Consider the following 22,255-nt stretch of genomic DNA (forward strand, 5'->3'; position numbering starts at 1 on the left):
CAGGCTACCATCCATGGGGGTCACATAGAGTCGGACACGATGGAGCGATTAAACACAGCACAATGGTTTACTACTTTGGCCACCTGATATGAAGAGCCAACTCACTGGAAAAGACCCTGATGCTGGAAAGATTGAGGACATGAGGAGAAGGGGGCAACAGAGGATGAGATGGTTGGATGGCATCATCGACTCAATGGACATGAGATTGAGCAAACTCCAGGAAATAGTGAAGGACAGGGAAGCCTAGTGTGCTGCAGTCCATGGAATCACAGGGTGGGACGTGACTGAGCGACTGAACAACAAACGGCTTAATAGTAACGTGGATACTCAGTAGCCAGTCATGTTAGGATTAGCCATGTGAAGCAGATATTGGCCAAAGTTTGATTTTTCACTGTGCACACCAAAACCTAACACTGTTTCCCTCTCTATGTCCCACCCTCCTGGGATGTGTGGCCATGAAGCCTGAGGCTAGCCAGTGTCAGGCCTCTCCCCAGCCCAGCTGGCCACTCAGGAAGGGCCACTCACTCCCTAATGATGATAAACTCCTCCTCCTTGACACACACACATTTCTTTATTAAAGCAGACCCTAAGCTAACCACTTTGCAGGTACCATCTCAGTGAATCACAACAACAGAACTATAAAGTAGCTATCAGTATTATTCCCATTTTGCAGATGGGGAAACTGAGGTTCAGAGAGGCCCAGTGATGTACTGTACAGTTACACAAGTCAGGAGAAGGGGTGCTGAGAGCCACACCCGGGCTATTTGTCCCCAGCATCTGAGAGAGTAATCATTAAGCTCTATTGTCTCCCTCGACTCCAGCTTTTCTGCCAGAGCAGGGCTCCTCCTCCACTGCCAGGACCCCAGGTGAGAGGACTATGGACTTGGGAAGTGTGCCTGGAGGGAGAGTGAGTTCTGATTTGCAGCAGTGGCCACCCAAGGCCAGGGCAACTGGGCGATTAACCTACATTAGTCTCCCCGTCACGGCTGCTCCCTCTAGCTCCTCGTTAGAGTCCTTAATTATGAACTAACAGTGGTTCCCAAGTGGAGGAGATGGGAGGGATGGGTGGCAGAGCGAGCGTGCAGATGGCCCTTCTGGCGAGCGTGGGCTTCATCTGGTCTTTATGTAAGAGTGGCTCTGCTTCCCAGATCGCCTTCGAGGCAGACGTTTAAACACTTGTTTTGTGTTTATGATACAGAGGAAGAAATTAAAAGGCCCCCAGGGGACAATGAGGAAGAAAAAAAAATAGAAAAAACCAGGAGTGACTCTGAGGGCTTGTCAGGCAAGATGGAGAGAGAAAGCAGGTCTGGGACTGGTTTCAGGATGACAGCGGGCAGGTGGCTTCCCTGGGCTTGGGTGGTGAGATCCAGGATTCCATGGTCACGAGCAGAGAGGAGGGCGTGTCTCCTTCTGCAGACACAACAGGACCAGAGCACGGTGATATTGAGGGCCTGCTGTGTGCTGAGCACTGTGCCAGCCGTGCGCTCTCCTGGATTCTCTCAGCATCCCCCTTTTACAGATGGGGAAACTGAGGCTTGGGGAGGCTCAGTGACTTGGCCAGCATCAGGTTGTCTGACAGCTAGACTGCTGGAAGGGGCTGAGATGCCTTCACCCATTCAATCCTGCCTCTTGCAGAAACCTCTCCACACAACCCAGCCTCACCACATAGGCCTCTTTACCCTGAACTTCTGGACAGCACAGGTTCCAAACCAGATGTCTTCCTGCATCTGACCTGCTGTTGCCTTTGAACTGCTCCTAGTTTCCTGGAGTCTATTGCAAGAGGCCCCAGCAGCCGTCACTCCAAGTCACCATTAGGCTTTTATTTTTTTATTTAGACAATAACTCTATTGATTTATTCTTGGCTGTGCTGGGTCTTCGTTGCAGCGAGCAGAGGCCCCTCTCCAGTGGCAGTGCACGGGCTTCTCATTGTGGTGGCTTCTCTTGCGGAGCACAGGCTCTGGGGTGCTTGGGCTTCAGTAGTCGTATCACACGGGCTCAGTAGTTGCCACTCCCAGGTTCTAGAACGCAGGCTCAACGGTTGTGGTACATGGGCTTAGTTGTTCCGTGGTAGGCGGGATCTTCCCAGATCAGGGATGGAACCTGTGTCTCCCGCATTGGCAGGTGGATTCTTTACCACTGAGCCACTAGAGGAGCCCTCCCAGTGCGCTTTTATATTCTCTCTAAGGCAGAGGTCCCCAGCCTCTGGGATCTAACGCCTTACGATCTGAGGTGGAGCTGACACAATAATAATAGAAAAGTGCATGATAAATGTAATGCACTGGAATCACCTCGTGGGACACTACAGCCTTCACGGAGGTCCATGCCTGTTGTCATTATGGAGACAGCATTTTAAAATCTGCCAGGAGGAGCAAGACCTGAGGCAGGGCCAAGGCAGGGAGGCACTGGGCTACGAATCAGGCTTGATTCTAGTTTCAGCTCAGTCCTCAGCTCACTGTGTGACCTTGGCCACCCCAGCACCCCCGCCATTCTGGACCTTAGTTTCATCTGTAAAAGAGCTGGTGACTGTATACCCTGGCACTCTCCCATGTGGTTTTCCTGCCAAGTCTGAGTGGGCCCAGCTGTGCTCACCCAAAGGGGATAGACAAGAGAACAGAAACCTTGGGGCAGCCCACTAGGAGATTCTCATTCCCTGTTCGGGCAAGCATTCAGGCAGAGGTGGGGATGGCTTAGAGCTGCGGTCCCCAACCTTTTTGGCACCAGGGACTGGTTTTGTGGAAGACAATTTTTTCATGGATCAGGGGGTGCGGGGTTGGGGGGGGCGGTAGTTGGTTTCCAGATGATTCAAGTGCATTACAGCAGAAAGCTGGAAGAAGCCTAGACCTCTGGCCCTGTGGATCAGCTCCTTCACCTCCGGAAATTATTTACCTGAGTAGGAAATAAACTCTCTGCTGTAACCCACTTTTATTTTGGATTTTCAGTTTAATAACCCTAATCTTCGTGATACAGCCTTGGGTGGGAAGAGGAGAAAGTGTCTAGGAGACTTGCTTTTCTGCACAGCATGAGATGCTCCCACGGCCCCTCAAAGAGGCAGAGGTTGCAGCCATCATGTGTCTGGATCTAAGCTATGGAATGGGACAGGACCTGTTGTCCTGGTGGCTAAACTGGATATCGTAGCCGTCATTGGATATCCACTCATTCATCTACTGTTTCATTCATTTACTCAACCATCCCACCATTCTCTCATGAAGTTCATTCACTCATCTATGAGTCCAATAAAACATCAGAGCAGGCAGGGACCCCCAGGCTGGGAAGTGAGTGTGAGCTGGGCAGGGAAACACTGAAGCTGCTTCTGGGGACTAGCAGCCGACCCATCTCTGAGCTCCAGCTCTTGGCTCTGATTGGTGGCATCTCTGAAAAGTGGTCACATTCCAGGAGCGTGCAGTTCCTGGGGGAAGGGCATAGTGACAAACATGTTGCCGGGCTGTCCCTCATTCTTCCTGTGAGAGAAGAATAAGACAGCAAGGCGAAGGTCTCTATAAGCACACCTGCACATTCGTGATGTCTTGAGAGGGGATGGGTATATTAGCAAGTGGAGGGTTCACCTACCTTGCAGCCTCTGAAAAATCTGTAAGACACCTTTGCTTAGAACACAATGTTAAGAATATTCTAGAAAACAGTCAGCAACTCATAGGCCTTGTATGTTTTTTCCAAAATTGAGGCAGGATCCCAGGGGAGGGAGGGCTTAAAAAGATCCCAGAATTTGAGGCGGAGTGAGTCGGGAGAAGGAACGGAGAGGCAGAAGGGACCCACAGGCATTCTTCTGAGGCATCTTTGATACTAAACAAAGTGACCTGGTGGGGAAAATAAGGATTCACTGGATATTCATGGTTGGCCCAGAATAAATCAGTTTTCTTTCTGCTATTTGATGGGCCTGTATATCTTTGCAGACACCGCGGTCAAAATTGAGGCTTGAGAGAAGACAAAAAGCAAATGGATCTATTTCTGTTGTCTTTTGTTATGTAACAGACTATCCCAAAAGTTGGGGCTTAAAATAACAATGGTTTTGTGATTCTTCTTGCTCCTCTGGTAGGCTGGACACGGCTCACGTGGATGAGACAAGAGAAGTACCCAGTGCCGACAAGACAGGGGATGGACTGGACGTGCAGGCAGCTGCATTCAGCCTGTGGCCTGAAAGATCTAGAAGGGTGTGTCACGTAGCCTTTCATCCTCCACATGACTTTTCTCACCCCCTGGTTTCTCCTTCCCCCAGGGCAGCCTGGATTTCCTTACTACGTGGTGGCTGGATTCTGAGACAGTGAAAGCAGAAGCTTCCAGGCCTAGAAGTGGCATGGTGTCACTTCTGCCATATTGTCTTGGTCAAAGCAAGTCACCCAGACTCCAGCAGGGAGGAAATAGACTCCACTTCTCCCCGGGAAGAACTGTGAGTGGCCATACTTACAGGCAAACTTCTGCAAGAAGTTGATAGGGATCATGGAACCCAGAGGGACTGTAAGATGTGAAGTACAACAAATTTGGCTTATGCACAACTTTACAGAAGCACATTTGGTGTGCAGAGTGAGGCTCATGGTTCATCTGCATGGGGCTGAAGCTGGGGTTCTACACGGCTGGTTTGGCTTGGCTTGGCTTCCACTACCCTGCTTTCCTCTTCTTCAAACAGCCCCATCAGCAGGAGACCACTAAAGGAAAGAGAAATACACCAAGGCCAAGGTCATTAGCATCCCGGAACACTGGATTCTATTTCTGGCAGATCCGAGGTAGTTGGCAAACCTCTACCCCCTGCTTCCCAGCTCAGCACTCAGAGGTAATGAGCTCACTGTATTATGTGGCATTAGGAGAAGTGCCGGGTACCAACCAGGAGAGGAAATAGACTCCCCACTCTCCACGAGCATCAGTCTGCACCTGGGGCTTGGGGTTCAGCTCCGGGCTCAGGGAAAGGCAACTCACATTGATTGAGTGCCTACTGTTTGCCAAATGCTGCTCAGCATGTCCGGCCCCTCCTTTTCTCCTGAGCCTCATCTTGTACTATTTTCCCTCTCCTGGCTTTCCTGCCAAACTGAGTGTATTTCTGTTCTTCCACTGGGCGACTCTTTCTATTCCTTTGCATGTCCTATTTCCTCTGCTTGAAACTGTCTCTGGTCAACCCCAGTGCATTCCACAAATCGCAGGCTCTCTCCAGGCTACTAGCCAGGTGTTCTCTAGGTGTCTGTTGAATGACTGAATGATGGCATGAGTGACTCCTCACAACAGCCCATTTGACAGATGAGGAGGCTGAGGCAGACACCATCAAGCAGAGAACTAGCTCATCCAAGGTTGAGATATGGCGAGAGGCAGTGCCAGGATTTAAATCCAAGATCATTTGGTGGCCAAGCTTGTTTCCTTTCTACCACACCTGGCTCAAGAGTTGAATGAAGGGGTGGACAGTGATAGGGAGGGGGGAGCGGGTGCCAGTGGAAAAAGTGAGAACTCAAGCACCTCTCTGCCCCATTATTCACAGGGAGTAATGCTAGAATCAGAGGTGAAACCTGGTCGCACAGTGTTTGGCTGAGCTTTTGTGAGTTTGGCCTCCCGTAATCTCTCTTGAGTTGAGGGTTTAAAGGCTCTTCTCTGTAGAGGAGAGGTGCTAGACCAGCAGCCCGGTTGGCTGTCAGGATCCAGAGAGCCATGCTAACTCTCAAAGTCTTTGGCACCCTTTGGTTAAAGGGGCTTCACATCTCTGCGCCTCAGTCTTCCTTGTTCAGAAAATTAAGGGTTGTTGAAAAGTTAAAGCAGTTAATTGTGCAGCATGCTTGGTGAGGCCTGCCCACTCCCATCTTTAGACTCGCCTAAGAGAAGCCACTGATAAATATTAAGCTGGAAGGCCTATTGTTCTTCCATTACCACTGGACCTCTTCCGTCTCAACTTTTCCTCTGTGTCATGTTTTGTTCTGCTTTCCAGGGCTGTGGGAGGATCAGATGTGATAGAGGATGGGGAAGACATCAGTGGAATCCTATCCAAAGGACAAGGCTAAAGGAAGTTGGGTTGCCCTTCTGCTTCCACCTGGACCACACCAAGTCAAGCCTAAGGGGCCCAATAAATATCTGGAGAGGAGCAGAGGTTCCATGAACTTGGGAGATGATGATGATGATAATGGTAATAGGTATGACAACAGAGATGATGAGTAAGGAGATGATGGAGATGGTGATGGAGGAGATGATGGAGATGGTGATGATGGGGGAGATGATGGAGATGATGATGAAGGAGGAGATGATGGAGATGATGATGGAGGAGATGATGGAGATGGTGATGATGGGGGAGATAATGGAAATGATGATGAAGGAGGAGATGATGGAGATGGTGATGGAGGAGATGATGGAGATGCTGATGATGGAGGAGATGATGGAAATGATGATGAAGGAGGAGATGATGGAGATGGTGATGGAGATGGTGATGGAGGAGATGATGGAGATGGTGATGATGGAGGAGATGATGGAGATGATGATGGAGGAGATGATGGAGATGGTGATGGAGGAGATGATGGTGATGGTGATGATGGGGGAGATAATGGAAATGATGATGAGGGAGGAGATGATAGAGATGGTGATGGAGGAGGTGATGGTGATGATGGAGGAGATAATGGAAATGATGATGAAGGAGGAGATGATGGAAATGATGATGGAGATGGTGATGGAGGAGATGATGGAGATGGTGATGATGGAGGAGAGGGAGATGACGTTGATGATGAAGAGGTGACAGAGATAAGCAGATAATGGTGATGATGATATGATGATGGGCAAATGGGTGCACAGATGAGACAGCTTATAATAGCATGTTCAGGCCAAGCCTTAAGAAAGAAATAAAGGTACCATAGAAAGATCAAAGGACTAGTTGTTCAAAGGCCTAGATATTTTTCAATCCAGGCTCTGCCTCTTACTTTTCAAGTGACTTTGGGCAAGTCATTTGACATCTCTAAGCTTCAGTTCTGTCACCTCTAAAACAGGAACAAAAAGCCTTCCCTGCTTACCTCACTGGGAACATATGTGGAGAGCAAGGGGATTTAATGCCCGTGCAAGGTCTTCCTCACCCACATGTCTTTAAGCCTCAATTTCCTCATTTACAAATGAGGATACTAGTGCCATCCCCACATAGTGATGTGGCCTAGTTAAAATGGGTTCTTTTGTTAGCGGGATTAACCCAGTGCCTGCGAGAAGTGGGGGCTGCATAAACGATCCTTGTTGTGGTTAATGTCTCTGGTTCATTCTAGTTTTTTCTTTTCTGGCCACAGCTTCAGCTTGGCCTGACCTGGTATAATGATCACACCCTCCTGGTCATCACTGCTCCCCAAAAAACTTTCACAAGGGGCTGCCCTCTATGGTTGTGCAGGTTGCTCACTGCTCAAGTGCACTCAGCTAAGGAAATTTGGCTTGTGTTTCTCCCTCCCAAAGCTGTTAGCCTCAGAGAGGGGCTGCCTCTGCCTAGAAGATGTGCCTTTTTCTAAATCTCATGAAAACTATACATGCTAGAAGGCACCTGAATCACCTTATGGTGGGATTTATTCAACTTAGAAATGTGGAATCAGATGGAGCTGCAGAGGGGATCTGGCCCAATATTCCTGTTGTAAAAAGAGAAAACTATTCATTCAGTCATTCATTTATTGAACTTTTACTGGATACCTGCTATGTGACAGGGCTCTCCCGTTGCCTCGGTGGTAAAGAGTCCACTTGCAATGCAGGAGCCACAGGAGAGGCGGGTTCGATCCTAGGGTCAGGAAGATCCCCTGGAGAAGGGTATGGCAACCCATTCCAGTATTCTTGCATGGAGAATCTCACAGACAGAGGAACCTGACAGGCTACAGTTCATGGGGTGGGTCTCAAAGAGTCAGATACAGCTGGAGTGACTTAGCACACACGCATACTATATAACAAGTAGCACCTCTCCGCTTAGCAGGAGGCAGAAGTGGCCAGGGGAGGAGTAGGGCACAGGACGTGACTGGTCCAACTGTGCTCCTGCTGACCTCTGACCTGGGGGAGACCCCATGTCCTCATTCCTCCACCTCCAGAGCTGTACGGCAGGATCCTGAAATGCCAGGTGTGGCACCAGTTTACTATTACTTGCTGTTCTCTGCACTTACTGGCACCTGACCCTGTGCCTTTGATCCTGCTGGGCTTGTGCACTGGTAACCCACTGTCCTCCGCTCAAGGCTCAAGGCTGATTTAGATGCCAAGGCCTGCCAGGGCTTAGGGGCTGTGTGGCCCTGGATGGTGCATTCAACCAGGAAAGAGGAGTCAGAGCCTGGCTCTGGGTTTGCCTGTCATTAACATGTGTTGAGTTTGGTCAAGCCACAAACCATCTTTGTTGGCAAGATAAGAAGTCTGAGTCACATGACATATAAGGTTTTGCCAATTCTAATCTTCTGGTCACTGGTCCTCAAACTTTGGCATGGGAATTACTAGGAGCCTGGTTAAAATCAGCCCCACAGCTTCAGATTTGGTGGATCAGGGGTGGGGCCTGTATTTGTCACAGGTCCTAGATGCTGTGATTCTACTAGTCCAACCACTGCTCTAGCAACTCTGGCTGCACATTAGAATCACCTGGGGGAGCTTTAAACAGTGTGGATATCAGGCCCAACCCCAGGGCAATTAAATCAGCATCTCCAAGTGGAAGCTTGTGCTTTGTTATCATTTAAAAGCTACGCCCCCCCATCACCACCCTGGGTGATTCAGGGATAGAAAACACTGTTCTGGAAAAGTGGCCAAGGATGTGAACGCACACTGATTGGGTAAATGTCTGATTTCCCTTTGAAGAAATGTCTCTGAGATCCCAACTCAGCCCCTTATTGGCTGCCTGGCTTTGAACAGTCTCCCTGAGCCTCCATTTCCCCTCCTGAAAGTGGTAGCTGTTAGGACCAAACTAATCTGCCTCCCCATGTCTGCCCTCCCCTTCATCTTGTCTCCAAGGAGAACTTGTGCATTTCTTCTGCTCTGAGGCTGTTCAGCTGAGCACAATTCAATAAGCATTTATTAAAAACTCACAGTGTGCAAGATGCTGGCCTTAATGATGTGGGAACACAAAGATGAATCAGGCTCCGTCCGCTCTCCAAGGAGCTCACATGCAAGTAGGGGAGATGAGGCATGTGTCCAAAACATGAGGCAGGATGTGTCACAGGCCAGAGAGGAAGTAACCGTGACGGAGACCACTGTATGCAAGGCCCCGTGGTGGGAGACCCTTTATGGTACATTCTATGATCCTCCCAATAATCCATGAGGTAGCTTAACCATAACACCCACTTTACAGATGAAGGAACTGAGGGTTAAAGGACTGGCCAGTTACCCAGGGTGCAAGAGCCAGGTTTTGTTGCCACAGGAGCCCAGAGCAGGATGAGATTCACACCATGAGAAAGGCAAGGAGGCTTTGTCAGAAGAGGTGTGGACACTGTGGTTTGAAGGATGTGTAGAAGTTCAAAGAGTAGATAGAAAAAAAAAGGTAGATAGAGAAAAAGGTAGAAGGGTTAGCATCACAAAGGACTGGAGGAGGGGAATCTAAGCTTCTTGAGGGACCCAGAAGTGGTTTGATTGGCTGAAATTCAGGCTAATGGTGAGGCACAGTGGGAATCAGATCCTGGTTGGAGGCCTTAGGTACTGGGCTAAGGGGTTTAGACTTTATATCTCAAGAAGTGGGGAGCCATTGAAAATTCTTGAGCAAGGGATGGCATTTTTAGGAAAAGATGAAAGTGGTCATGGGTTATGAGAGAGGGAGGGTGATAAGAGAGCCCGGTAAGGACAGAGATGGCTATGATAAGTGGTCCATGTGAGACGGTAGTGCAAACGGGGGGCAGGGGGGGTGGGCAAGGAAGCCTAGGAAAGTGAGCACATGCAGAAGGTGTCCTGTTGCCATGTGAAGCTTCCTTGGGCATCCATTCCTTATGTGCACCTGTTTATTGCCTGAGCCACTCTGCACTGGTGAGGGGGTGGGCGGCAGGGGCAGATGGGTCTCCTGGGGCCCCACAGCTCCATATACAGCTCCCCTCAAGATGGGGACATGGTCAGTGGAGCATGACCCACTCATGGTAGAGAACTGGGCTGAAGCAGCAGGTAATGGGTTCCTGGGCCAGGTTAAAGCTGGCCACCTGCCATGTTTCCAGGATGGGGGTGAAGGAACCAGCCCCATGGCCTAAGTCCTTCTGACCCGAGCTATCCAGGTGAAATGTACCACCCTGCCCACCTCCTGCTGCGAAGTTCACAGCCAGCTCAAGTCTCACAGCCTCTGTGCATCAAGCTGAGCACAAACCCTCCTGGGCTAAGCCAGTTCCTAGAAGCAAAGTCTAGGTGAGGAAAGAACACTGGGGTGGGATTCTGCCACTTGCCAGCTGGGTGGTCTTGAGTATGTCCCCAAAGCCTTTCTGAGGTCTATATATTCCACATCCTCCAGATAGGGGACTGATCACAGTCAAGGAGTCTGTAAGTGCTGAGTCCTCCATCTAGTCCCTCCACCTCCATCTACCCCATCTTCCTTAACTTCCCTGAGGAATCCGAAGACCACACAGAGACAAGAAGAGCAAACCACCATTTACAGTCAAAGGACAAGACCATCTTTGTACGTTTGTCACTCTGTGGACCTAGCATAGCATACCCATTTTATAGATGACATAACCAAGCCCAGGTAATTTCCACAACTGGCCCAGTTGGGCTCAAATATTTGAGCAGACATAGAGGCAGACTGAACACTAATGTCTCACCCAAAGGAGCTGGACCCTCAGCTTGGTTCCCCCCAGACCCCTTTGCCTCTCATGAGGTCTGAGAGCAGACTGGCAGACATCCCCCAGGTCCAGGGTTCTGGAAGAGAGGCTATAGGTCCCTGGCTGATACAAATGATGGTTGGACAGACACAGAACTGCATCCCTTCATTGTCCCTATACCTCATCACACACAACATTTTTTCAGTCTCCTGATAACACTGGAGGAGAACATCACTGTTGGGGGCTGCTGCTGCTAAGCCGCTTCAGTCGTGTCTGACTCTGTGCGACCCCATAGACAGCAGCCCACCAGCCTCCCATGTCCCTGGGATTCTCCAGGCAAGAAGGTCTTTAACACCTCTCCCAAGCTGGCCCACCTCCCTTTTACACTCAGGGCACATCTCAAGCCTTGGAAGGCTAGTTTCCTGCTAGAATTTAATAACCTTGGTTTGTTTCCCTTGTGTTTATTTTTGTTCTTATCTTCTATTTATGGTGAGTGATACTGGTTTCCCATTTAAGGCAATGATACAACAATTCTCCAGAAAACGTGTTTGGGGCAAGGAAGGGAGGAGTGGGTCGTGGAGCCAAAGACAATTCTAAGTAATAAAGATTGATATCTGCCCTGGTTCAAGGTGGGGAGAAGCGAAGAAAGACAGAGGTGCTGCCCAAGAGCACTCAGTATAGTATGTCCCCAGACCTGCGTGTCGCGCAGATCTCCATTCAGGCGCGCTTAGGCCAAGGTGACTCCGCGGCCCCTCCTGACGGCACGTGCGCGGCCCATGTGTCATCCTGCGGGGTCCCGCGGGCCCGGCGACCTAGGGAGGAAGGCGTTGGCTCGGGGCGGGCAGGCCGGGCGCCCCAGAGGGCCCCTGGGGTTTTCGGCGGAGGAGGAGGGCGCGGGAGCTGTGGCGCGCGGGTTGCCACCTGACCGGGAGCGAGCGGCTGGGGTCCCCGGCCAACCCGCCGCGGGATCCTGGCGGGTCACCTGCGGCCGGGGCGGTGTGCGTGTGAGTGCGTGCGCAGACGTCAGCCTCCCAGGCCCGCTCCGCCTTCCGCTCACCGCGCGCACCCCGCGCCCCCTGCCGCCCCCACCCTCAGCTCCCCAGCCCCACGCGCCCGGGCACGCGGAGCGCCAGACTGCGGCGCCCGGGCGGCCGCGGGCGGGGCCGCGGGGCGGGGCCAAGCCGCGGGGCTCGCCACCATTGGTTGAGCGCAGCACCTGGGGCGGGGCGTCGGGCGAAGGCGGGTGGGCGCGCTCGCGGAGGCAGAGGCGGGCGCCGGGCTGCGGGACTGGCTACTCTCTTGCCGCGGAGAGGGCGAGCGGGAGCCGCTCGACGGGTCCACGAAGAACCGCTCGCAGAGGCGGCGAAAGGCGTCCAGGCCTAAGCTGGGCTTCTGCCGCTGGAACCGCCATCTGGAGCTTGGGCTCCGATCACTTTTCGGAGGAACCATTGACCTCGCCCGGCGGGAAGAAGAGGGGCGTCCGCCTGCAGGAGCAGGAAAGAGGGAGGAGCCAGAGCCCCGCAGAAAGTTCGCCTCCTCTGGGGGACCGAGGGGAAGAAGTGGGAGGAGGAGCCTGTTTAAGGCTAACTCAGAGCTGCGAAATCTTAGGGCGGCGTTCAAGGCCCCCTCCCACACGGGCGCGCAGCAGAGTGCCCTGCTCCTCTTTCAGCCGCTGGCTTCGCCTCGCAGGGAGAAAGAGCATACCCTCGGCGCCGGGGGAGTGGCAGAGCTGAGGTCGAGGCCGAGCCGGGCAGGCACCCTCCACCCGAGCGATCCCCTTTGGAGCGGGCGGAGTAGGTGGTATAGACAGTCGGGAGGATAGGTTCGCCCACCCCGGACACGCACATACGCACGCGCCCGCAGTCACTTCCAAGGGACCCTCCAGGAGTCTCTAAGGACCAGGAGTCACCCCTTCTGCCCTCGCCCCCCAACCCCGGATCCCCAAGCGGGGACCCCGGGATCGGACGTCCCCACGCTTCCGGGCACCTGGCTCAGCAGGAGTCCCCCGGGTCCGGGCAGGGCAGGGCCGGCGGCGGCGAGCCGGAGCCCGCCCAGCGCCCGGGCCCCGCCGAGGCCTCGGAACCCACTCATGGGGCACCGGCTCCCCGTGTCCCCTCGCCCGGCCGCGCCCAGCCCGGCGCCCCGAGACACGCAGAGGAGGATCCCGGCGCAGTGACCCGGGAGCCGCCGCAGCCTCTGGAAGCCTCGGCTGACGGAGAGGAAGGCTGCTCCCCGCACCTCCAGGCCCTTCCAGGCATCCCTCTGAGCCGCGCCAGAGGCCCGGCCCGCCATTCCCAGGTAGGAGGGAGACACCGCAACAGAACCAGGGAGGCGGGGAAGCCGGGGAGAAAGGTTTGAAGCTTTTGGGGGGAGGGTTAGGTGAAGCCTTGCAGGAAGTGGAAAAGTCAAACTGATTGAGCCTGTTATATACCAGCATCACGGGGCAACTTCACTTACCTAGTTGAGCACCTACTGTGTGTCAGGCTGGATGCTTATCCCAGGAAAGAAAGACTTAACTGAGTTTTTATTTAAAGAGGTCTGGAGTAACAGCCTGTTTGAATATAAGGAAACTGAGGCTTAGAGCGGAAGAGGCACTTCCTTTCCCCAAACACTCGCCTCCTCCTTCCGAAGCTGGCTTCAGCCTGCAAACCTGGCTGAGGGTGGGGCTGGGGTGAGGCCAGCTGGTGGTGGCCTTGGTGAGGACCTCCTCTGAGAGAGCTTAAGGAGCGCCTTCCTTGTTTAGAGTTCTTTGAGCTTTGGGGGGAATTGGTGCAAGGAGTGAGTTTCCTGGGCATTCCCCTTCCCAAGATGGGTTTTCTGTGCTCAGCTGGCCAGAGGGCCTCCAGGCACCTCTGCAGGGTTCTGTCCTCCCTGTGGCCCCAGCCCTGGGAAGATGACGAAGGTTGTAGTCCTGGACCTCAGGGGAGGTGGGAGGCTGTGCTGTGAAGGGGCAGCCAGGTCAGGAGCCCATGATTCAGGTTTCTTCTGGCATCAGAGGGACACGATGGGGTCCCCCAAGACCTCTGCCTGCACTCCAGTCCCTCCACACCTGACTGCTCCAGGCAGCCCCTTGACTGCTGAGAGGAAGTGTCACAGAGAAAGGAACCTGTTTGCTGTGTGCCAGGAGCTGTGTGGGCCTCTTGGCTTCTCATTGAGCTCTCAGGGCCACGCTGTGGGTTTGTTTCTACCATTTGATAGATGACCAGTCCCGCTAGGTCCAGTCATTTGCCCAGGGCGACTGGACTGGTGAGAGGCAGATGTGGTCTGCCTCCTTTCTGCCACCTCAAGGGTGGTGAGATTGGCTTTGCAAAGCACCCATGACTCCCCTCAGTGGGGGCATGGAGGCCAGTGAATGTGTGTGTGTGCCCAGAGTCTGGGATGTGCCCTAATGGTGGAGGCTTGGGGTGTGTGGGAGGGAGGGAAGGAAGGAGGGCTCAGGGTATCATAAGGAGGAGGATGTGGCCGGACTCTCATCCTCTGCTCTTGCCCTTCTGACCCTCCCATCTTCCAGGCAGGCCCTGGGAGAGGGGCTCGAGGGAGAAGAAGGGGTGAACCCACAGACGCATGGGGTGGAAACTGCCTGCTCAAGGTCGGGGGGGTGGTGGTCCTGGGCAGTGTGCTTGCCCCCAGCTATCTGCAGCAAGAGACAGAGGGAATTAGAATAGACCTCTAGGGTCATTCCCCCAACCCAACGACAGCTGAGGCTTCACCGAGTCAGACACTGTTTTGAAAAAGCCTGATTTTGGCCAGGAGGTGGGTTTTTATAGAGGTAAAAGCCCAGACTTTGGAGCCAACAGCCTGATTCTAATCCTGGCCCGACCAGTCATCTGTGTAAACTGGGGCAAGTGACTCAGCCTCTCTGACCTCCCATGTCCCCATGGGTCCAGCAGGTTGATGGTGGGCCCCTCTTCATGAGACTGCCGTGAATTCATTGGGATAAGGCACACAGGCGCCCAGCATGATGGAGACCTGCCGGGCTGTGGTGACCATTCCCCCAGCACGGCCCCGCCACCTCTGCTCCAGGCCCTTCTGCCTCCCAGGTCCCCATAGAAAGACCCTGGGGTGAGTCACAGAGCTTGCATTCAGGTACCCATGTGCTACTGGTGGCTTCCATTAACCATTCTCTGGGCCTCCAGGGGGGAAATCTACATTCTCAAAGGGCCATTTGAACTCTGACCCCTGCCTGCTTCTCACTGTAGGGTCAGCATGGCTGAGGATGGAGAGAGGGGAACAGGAAGTGGAGGAGGAGAGAAGCTGTGCCCACAGCACGCCCACAGATCCTCCTCTAGGGGAGGAGAAGGGAAAAAGGACACGGGGCTGGGGGACGGAGCCCATGGAGGTGCTGTCACCTGACGGCCAGGTGTTTGGGTGCTTCACACAGCCCCACGTGGCTGGGGCCATGTGCAGACTCGCAGTCTTTCGGAGATGAAAGCCACAGATTTTTTTTCTCCTTTGCCCTTTCCTGACCCCCTGCCTCCTCTCTCTGACTTCCTCACGTCTACTCAGTCTCTGATGTTAACACATCTAATGCCAAGAACTCTGAGCTAGAGGCTGGGGCAGGCAGTGATGGAGACATTCCATCCCTGGGGGCTGCCAGCCTTCTTCTCTGTCTGTAGACAGAGATGACCAGCAGCAGAGTCAAGCTCCCAGCAGAGGGACTTGGGGAGGAGTCCTGGTGCGGGGCCTCTTCCCCCCGATCCTGGCCTCCGTTGAAGGCCCAGGCTGGCTTTCTCCCAGCCTGGGAGGAGATTGAAGAGTTCAGTGCTGTTGGCTTGCAGCTTCCTCTCCCTTGCTGCCCACCCAGGTGTGTGCTCAGTTCATGGCGACCCACCTCAGTGTAGCTCCTGGGCCAGCTAGACAGGGTGGAGGTGGAGGGAGAAGACCCCAGAAGGAAGCTCTGAATGATCTCCGAAAAGGAGAGCCATTTGCTGCTTTCACACACAGGTCATTTATTGAGCACCTGCTGTGTCCACGGCACTGAAATATGAAACCCTGCAGTATAAGCTTAAAGTTGGCTTCAGGCACAAATTGGGTGGGGGTATGTAGGAGTTGTATGTTTGGAGTCACCATCCTGGCCCCCTTATTAACTAAAAGGGCCAGTCATGTAGACTTTTAAGCATCAGGTCCTTATTTGTGAAACAGGGAAGGGAATGCATACTTCATAGAGAGGTGGTAAGGGGAACCCCAAGGCACGGGGCAGACTGCCTGAGATTGAAGCCTTGCTTGGCTGGTTACTGGCTGTGTAACCATGAGCAAGGTACTAAACTTCTCTGTGTTGCTTTAGTTTCCTCATCTGTGAATTGGGGTAACCACCTACCTTCTGGGGATCCTGAAGGATGAAGTGGGTTAGTACACATTCAACTTAGAGCGCTCTGCATATATTAACTGCAAAAAAAAATGTCAGCTGTGATTATTGTTCTATACTTAGCACACTGCTTGGCACACTGCAGGGCTTGGTTACTGCTGATTGTCGTCACAGCTCCAGGGTCAGCAGTATGCTGAGCTGGCTTATTGTGTGCAACCCTTTGCAATTCATTCATTGAGATCATCCTTGGGAGCTTGGAATCGGCCATGGTGGGAGTATTTCACCATGAAATTGACAAATGCTGCCAATCAGAGCTTTTATGAAGGTCTTTTAAAGAAACCACTTTACTGCACGGTGGCTCTCAACTGGGCAAGGCGATGGTACTGAGCAGGTTGTGTGCAGTGGCAGCTCACTCAGCATTCTTGCCTGGAGAATTCCATGGATGGAGGAGCCTGGTGGGCTACAGCTCATGGAGTCACAAAGGGTCGGACATGGCTGAGCAACTTCACCCGCTTGATGGGGTGGGAGGCAGAGGAGCCTTCAGAGAGGAGGTGACATTTGAGCCAGACCCTGATAAAGGGAAGAGGGGTTCTGGGGGAGGGGCTGGCATGAGTTGTGGGCTGGTCCCAGCAGAGCTCAAGCTCACTTGGGGTTCCAAGTCGGGAGGAATTCTGGTGGGTGCTGAGAGAGGAAAAAGGAGGGTGGCTGGGCTATGAATGGCCTTTGGGTGGGCCTGATGGAGCCCCTGGAAGTTACTTATCTCTAATTGGGCTTTGGAGCTTGGATCCATTTCAGCCTCTCCCACAAGGTCAAGAGGTTCCTGTAGAAAGTTTTGGGTATACCCCAGAACCATAAACCCTTGGAGCTATGAGGGACCTGAGTCATTCTTGTGTCATTTTCTCTGACCTGCATCCCGTAGTCCAGGCAAACTCCCAGGACCTGGAGGTTGAAAAAATTGCTGGGCAGCCCCGTCCCTGGGCATGGAGGATGTGGTCTGGACCTGGCCTTTCTCTTCTTTCTGGGAAGGCCAAATGGCCATGGCACCCCCTTGCTTAAGAAATGCTCTGTAAAAGCTTCCCCATGCCGTGTCCCGGAGTCACAGGCTCCCGGGAAGCCAGAACTGCAAAGGACAGATGGTCCAGGCAGAGAACAGATTCTAACAAGAGTCAGCATCTTTGAGACCTTGCCATGTGCTGAGCCCTTTACAACAGCCCTATGAATCAAGTCCACTTTATAGATGAGAAAAGCGATGTCCAAGGAAGTTAAGCTCCTTTCCTAAGAGGAGTAGTGAGTTAGGGGCAAGTCGAGGGGTCCAGCCCCTGCAGTCCCATCTGGGAATAAATAAGGGGTGAATGAACCCAAGGGTGAGTGAATGAGTAAAAATGGGTAGATAAATGAAGGAGGAAAGAAACAAGAGAGGGATGTTCAGGCAGAACTCCACAGCCCTTAGAGAGATCCCAGTCCAGCTTTCTCATTGTACAGACAGAAGTTAGTGAAAGTCGCTCAGTCGTGTCTGACTCTTTGCAACCCCATGGATTATACAGTCTGTGGAATTCTCTAGGCCAGAATACTGGAGTGGGTAGCTTTCTCCTTCTCCAGAGGATCTTCCCAACCCAGGAATCGAACCCAGGTCTTCCGCATTGTAGGTGGATTCTTTATCAGCTGAGCTATCACAGAACCAAGTAAGAGGCTGATAGGGGAGGCCACAGCCTCCAGCACAGGCTGCAGGGCCAGGCTCCCGGCTTCCTGACGCTCGACCCCCTCTCTCTGCTGCAGCCCCGAGCCATGATGAAGACCTTGTCCAGCGGGAACTGTGCACTCAGTGTGCCTGCCAAGAACTCGTACCGCATGGTGGTGCTGGGCGCCTCTCGGGTGGGCAAGAGCTCCATTGTCTCCCGCTTCCTCAATGGCCGCTTCGAGGACCAGTACACGCCCACCATCGAGGACTTCCACCGGAAGGTTTACAACATCCGCGGTGACATGTACCAGCTGGACATCCTGGACACGTCCGGCAACCACCCCTTCCCCGCCATGCGCAGGCTGTCCATCCTCACAGGTGGGTGCCGGAGGGGGTGGGCACTGGAGCTTGAGTATAGGAGTGTGTGTGCTTGGTACTTTACAGTTTGCAAAGCACTGCCTCCATCTGAGATGAAGCTCATGAGCCGCTGTGCACCGCACCGTGAGGTTGGAGAGGTATTGCTGCTTGGTGACAGAGGATGGAGCCAGGGCCCCAGAACCCTTCCCTCTGACTCTGGTTTAATTGCTTGTGGCTGCTGGTGCTACCTTCCAGATCTGTGGCTTTACCTAGGAACAGAGGGGCTCCTGCCTACTTCCTGCCGCGGGTGACCCAGCAGAGCTCCAGGGCCCAGGGTCAGTCTGTCAGACTCAGATCTATTGACACCCGAGGCCTTTGCTGCCTCTCAAAGAGGCAGGGACAGAACCCAGACAGTGATCAGTCAGAGAGGCTGGTGGGAACTGCCCATGCTGGGAACTCAGTAATAATCACAGTAACGGCCATGGCGATTGCTAACTCTTATCAGGAGCTGCGTGCCTGGGCCCCTTTCTAGAGCTTGGCATGTATTTAATTAATCCTCACAACTAACCTAGGAGATGGGTATCTGCCTCCATTTTACATGTGGGGAAGCTGAGGGCCCGGGAGGTTGAGCTACTCCAGATGATAACACAGCTGGGAAATGGCAGTCTGGCTCTCAGGCTTTAGCTCTGGGCTCTCCTGTAGCCTCTCAGCCAGGCTGGGAGCTGGGGAGGGAGGGGAGCTTGTGGGGTACTAAGCAGGGGCAGATGGAGATGTGAAACTGGGCCGTGCTTTTCGTCACTCAAGCAGTTTTGTCTGGTAGCTAAGAACACAGGCCCAGAAACTGGTCTGCCTGAGTGCAGATTCTGATTCTGCTGCTTCATGGTTTTGTCCCTCTGAGCAAGTGACTTGACCTTGGGCCTTGATTTTCTTATCTCTATCGTATCTGTACCCATCCTAGAGGCCTTCGTAAGAATTAAATGAGTTTATATAGAAAAAGTGCTTGGCGAGTAGAAGGTGAGTGCTCACGAAATATGGGTCTTATGTGAAACCTGCATTTGCAGTGTGCATGCAGTGGGCTTTACAGTCATTTCCTAAGCCACACCCTGCCGTTGTTGGGCAGCTGATGAAGGAAAGGTATCAGCAAGTAGTCCCCCGGCCATCACTAAAACAACTGCACAAATCGAAATACTTCTGCACCAAGAAACCCTTGCTATCCCCACCCCTCCCCCTACAGCCCAGCTAAGACCCCTCCCCGAGTGCCCTGGGCAGATGACTTCCTTTTCCAGCTGTTCTCACTGATCATCTGATCCAGATCACACTCGGCCTGCCCCACTCCACATTTTGGAGAAGTTTGTGAACAGAGGGAGCCTGGGCTGACCTGGGTTCCAGTCCTGTCTCCACCACTTGGTAGCTTACACATAGGACCAGAGGTTCAGATCTCAGTCTTTCCAGCTGCACAATGGGTATAATGTTGCTTCCTCCCGGGGTGACTCTTCAGCCTACAGGAAAGTACCAGGGGAGGAAGGCATGGGGGCATTTCCAACACAGTGGGGATTGCAGGAATGTCAGCTCCCCCTACCGTGGGGAGGGGACACAGTGCCCACCGATAGAAACAAAGCTAACCGAGGGAGGGAGAGACAAGATATAGAGAGGAGCCACGCGCATATTTCCAAACTTAAGTTTTAATTACACAAATAACACACAAATGCATGCTCCTCTAAGCATATAGATAAGGGTAAAAAGCTCCCTTGACCCTTGATTCCACCCCCGCCAGGCTCCTGCCTCCTCCCCCAAGGTACCATCCCATCAGTCTTCCAGACACCCCATGAACATATTGACATTCATGTTTGGGTCCCCAGAACAGAGTATTTTCGTCTTTTTTATGTGCACGTGTCATTCTGGGCACATCTGTCTGGCCACCCGTATTTTTGCTCGCCAGCCCATGCCTCATTTTCCAACCTGGTGCTGATGCACAGCACATTCTGAAAGCCATTAATTCTGCCGCCAGCTCTCCTTCCAGCTGCCAGCCAGGCATCTCTGAAACTTGGCATGCAGCTTTGCATTTGAATGTGTCAAGGCCGCAGAGTCCTCAGGGGCCTGGGATTAGCCTACCAGGATGGGTTTCACAGCCCAAGCAGAAATGGTTGCCAGGCCGGCACTGCCTTGCAAGTGCCTTTCTCAGCAGCCCACACCGCCCTTCATCATATCGCATCCCGTCCATGCGGCCAGCTTTATGAACACCCACTGTGCCTCGTGACAAAGCCTCCTTTTGCTCCGGAGCGTGTCATTGGCAGGAACGCAATCCTGAATGTGGTGGGTGCTATTTTGGGGGGACAAATGGTATGCCCTGGGGGTCCAGAGGAAGGAGGCAGTGGGGCTACCAGAAGCTGGAATTGCTTGATTTTCCTCTTGAGAACGTGGGCTGGTCCCTGGCGCCTCTGAGCCCCAGTTTCCTGTAAAACAGGGATCTTAACATCTCCCCACAGGTTCTCAAGAGTTTAAGCCAAAGTGTAAAAGGTGCTTTGAGTGTGAGACTGTGATCACTGTAGTGAGATCTGACAGTCGAGGTAGAGGCGCTGGTCTTCCCTCACCCTCCCCACCTCCCCATCGTCCCTGTTTCAAAGACCTACACTGAGGGATACAGCAAGCTGAAGCAGGGGTAGCGTGGGCCTCAGAGGCTAGTGTGCACTTGTCCATCCATAATGTATTCAAGAAGCAGCGGGCACCTGTGTGTGCCAGGCACCAGGAATCGGGTCCATGTCTCGGCCCAGCCGCGCCTGAGCTGTGTGATCTCGGGCCAGTTGCTCACCCTGTCTGGGCCTCAGCCTGCCCACCTATTGCGTGAAGGTAATGAAATGCCCCTCACAGAGGTTTCATGAGGAATCAAGGGGTACTCAGGTGCCTCTTACACGTGCTTGTGCTCATTATCCTTTGGAGATACAAGCCACCGAGCCCATGTCACTCTCCACTTATTATCTCATCAGTCCCTCAGAAGCATCCTGCATGAGACAGGTGGGGAAACTGAGGTTTAGGGGGGTGGCATGACCCATGCAAGGCTGAGTGAGGGGGCAAGAGATAAACCTAGGCCTGCCTCCTGCCAGCCGTCTCGGCTCCTACTGTATACCAGGGACTCCAGGCCCCGGGGATGTGCACTGAACAACAGGAGCCCTGCGCTTGTGGAAAGTGTAGTAATTACTATTCTCACACAGTCCACACAAGCTCACCAATCACTCCCTCTGTCTACAGCCCTGCAGGGAAATGTAGGGTCGATCCATTGTGGTTGAACCAGGCTGTGCCACGTATTAGCTCCGTTACAAGTGATTTAGCCCCCTGGACCTCAGTCTTCTCCCCTGGAAAACGGGAATGATAGCAGCTCCCCCAGAGGGTCACTGTGACGGTCAGGCCAAGGAGTGGGGAGAGGCCAAAGGAGCAGCCTCTAAACTTACCTCCCAGGGCTTCTGTATCCGCAGGCGACGTGTTCATCCTGGTGTTCAGCCTGGATAACCGGGAGTCCTTTGACGAGGTCAAGCGCCTCCAGAAGCAGATCCTGGAGGTCAAGTCCTGCCTGAAAAATAAGACCAAGGAGGCGGCAGAGCTGCCCATGGTCATCTGTGGTAACAAGAACGACCACGGCGAGCTGTGCCGCCAAGTCCCCACCACCGAGGCCGAGCTGCTGGTGTCCGGTGATGGGAACTGCGCCTACTTTGAGGTGTCGGCCAAGAAGAACACCAACGTGGACGAGATGTTCTACGTGCTCTTCAGCATGGCCAAGCTGCCGCACGAGATGAGCCCCGCGCTGCACCGCAAGATCTCCGTGCAGTACGGGGACGCCTTCCATCCCCGGCCCTTCTGCATGCGCCGTGTCAAGGACATGGACGCCTACGGCATGGTCTCCCCCTTCGCCCGCCGCCCCAGCGTCAACAGTGACCTCAAATACATCAAGGCCAAGGTCCTCCGGGAGAGCCAGGCCCGCGAGCGGGATAAATGCACCATCCAGTGAGCGGGAGGGATGCTGGGCTGGGGCTTTGGCCAGGCCTTTTGGGAGGTGGCCCTGGCACCCGCTGCCCACATCCCCTGGACGAAACCCCAAGAGCAGTCACATTCCGAGACCTTTGGGGGGCCAGACTGGAGGACCCCAGCCTCCAACCTCTGTATAGTCTCCTGCCTTCAACCGCTTCCCTCTGATTCCTCCTTTCCGCCGCTCCCCTTGGGTTTCAACTT

The 22,255-nt window shown here is 53.4% G+C and overlaps 1 protein-coding gene across 1 annotated transcript; it reads left to right on the top strand.

Annotated features, from left to right (window-relative positions):
• The first annotated feature begins 12,904 nt into the window (after positions 1-12,904).
• Positions 12,905-22,034, top strand: RASD2 (RASD family member 2). Its single transcript, XM_052641152.1, has 3 exons — positions 12,905-12,992; positions 17,776-18,055; positions 21,505-22,034. Exons 2-3 carry the CDS (start codon positions 17,785-17,787, stop codon positions 22,032-22,034), a joined length of 801 nt encoding a protein of 266 aa, XP_052497112.1. The 5' UTR covers positions 12,905-12,992; positions 17,776-17,784.
• Positions 22,035-22,255: the final 221 nt, after the last annotated feature.

This window comes from Budorcas taxicolor, chromosome 5 (genome assembly GCF_023091745.1).
Source record: "Budorcas taxicolor isolate Tak-1 chromosome 5, Takin1.1, whole genome shotgun sequence".
NCBI classification, from domain to species: domain Eukaryota; kingdom Metazoa; phylum Chordata; class Mammalia; order Artiodactyla; family Bovidae; genus Budorcas; species Budorcas taxicolor.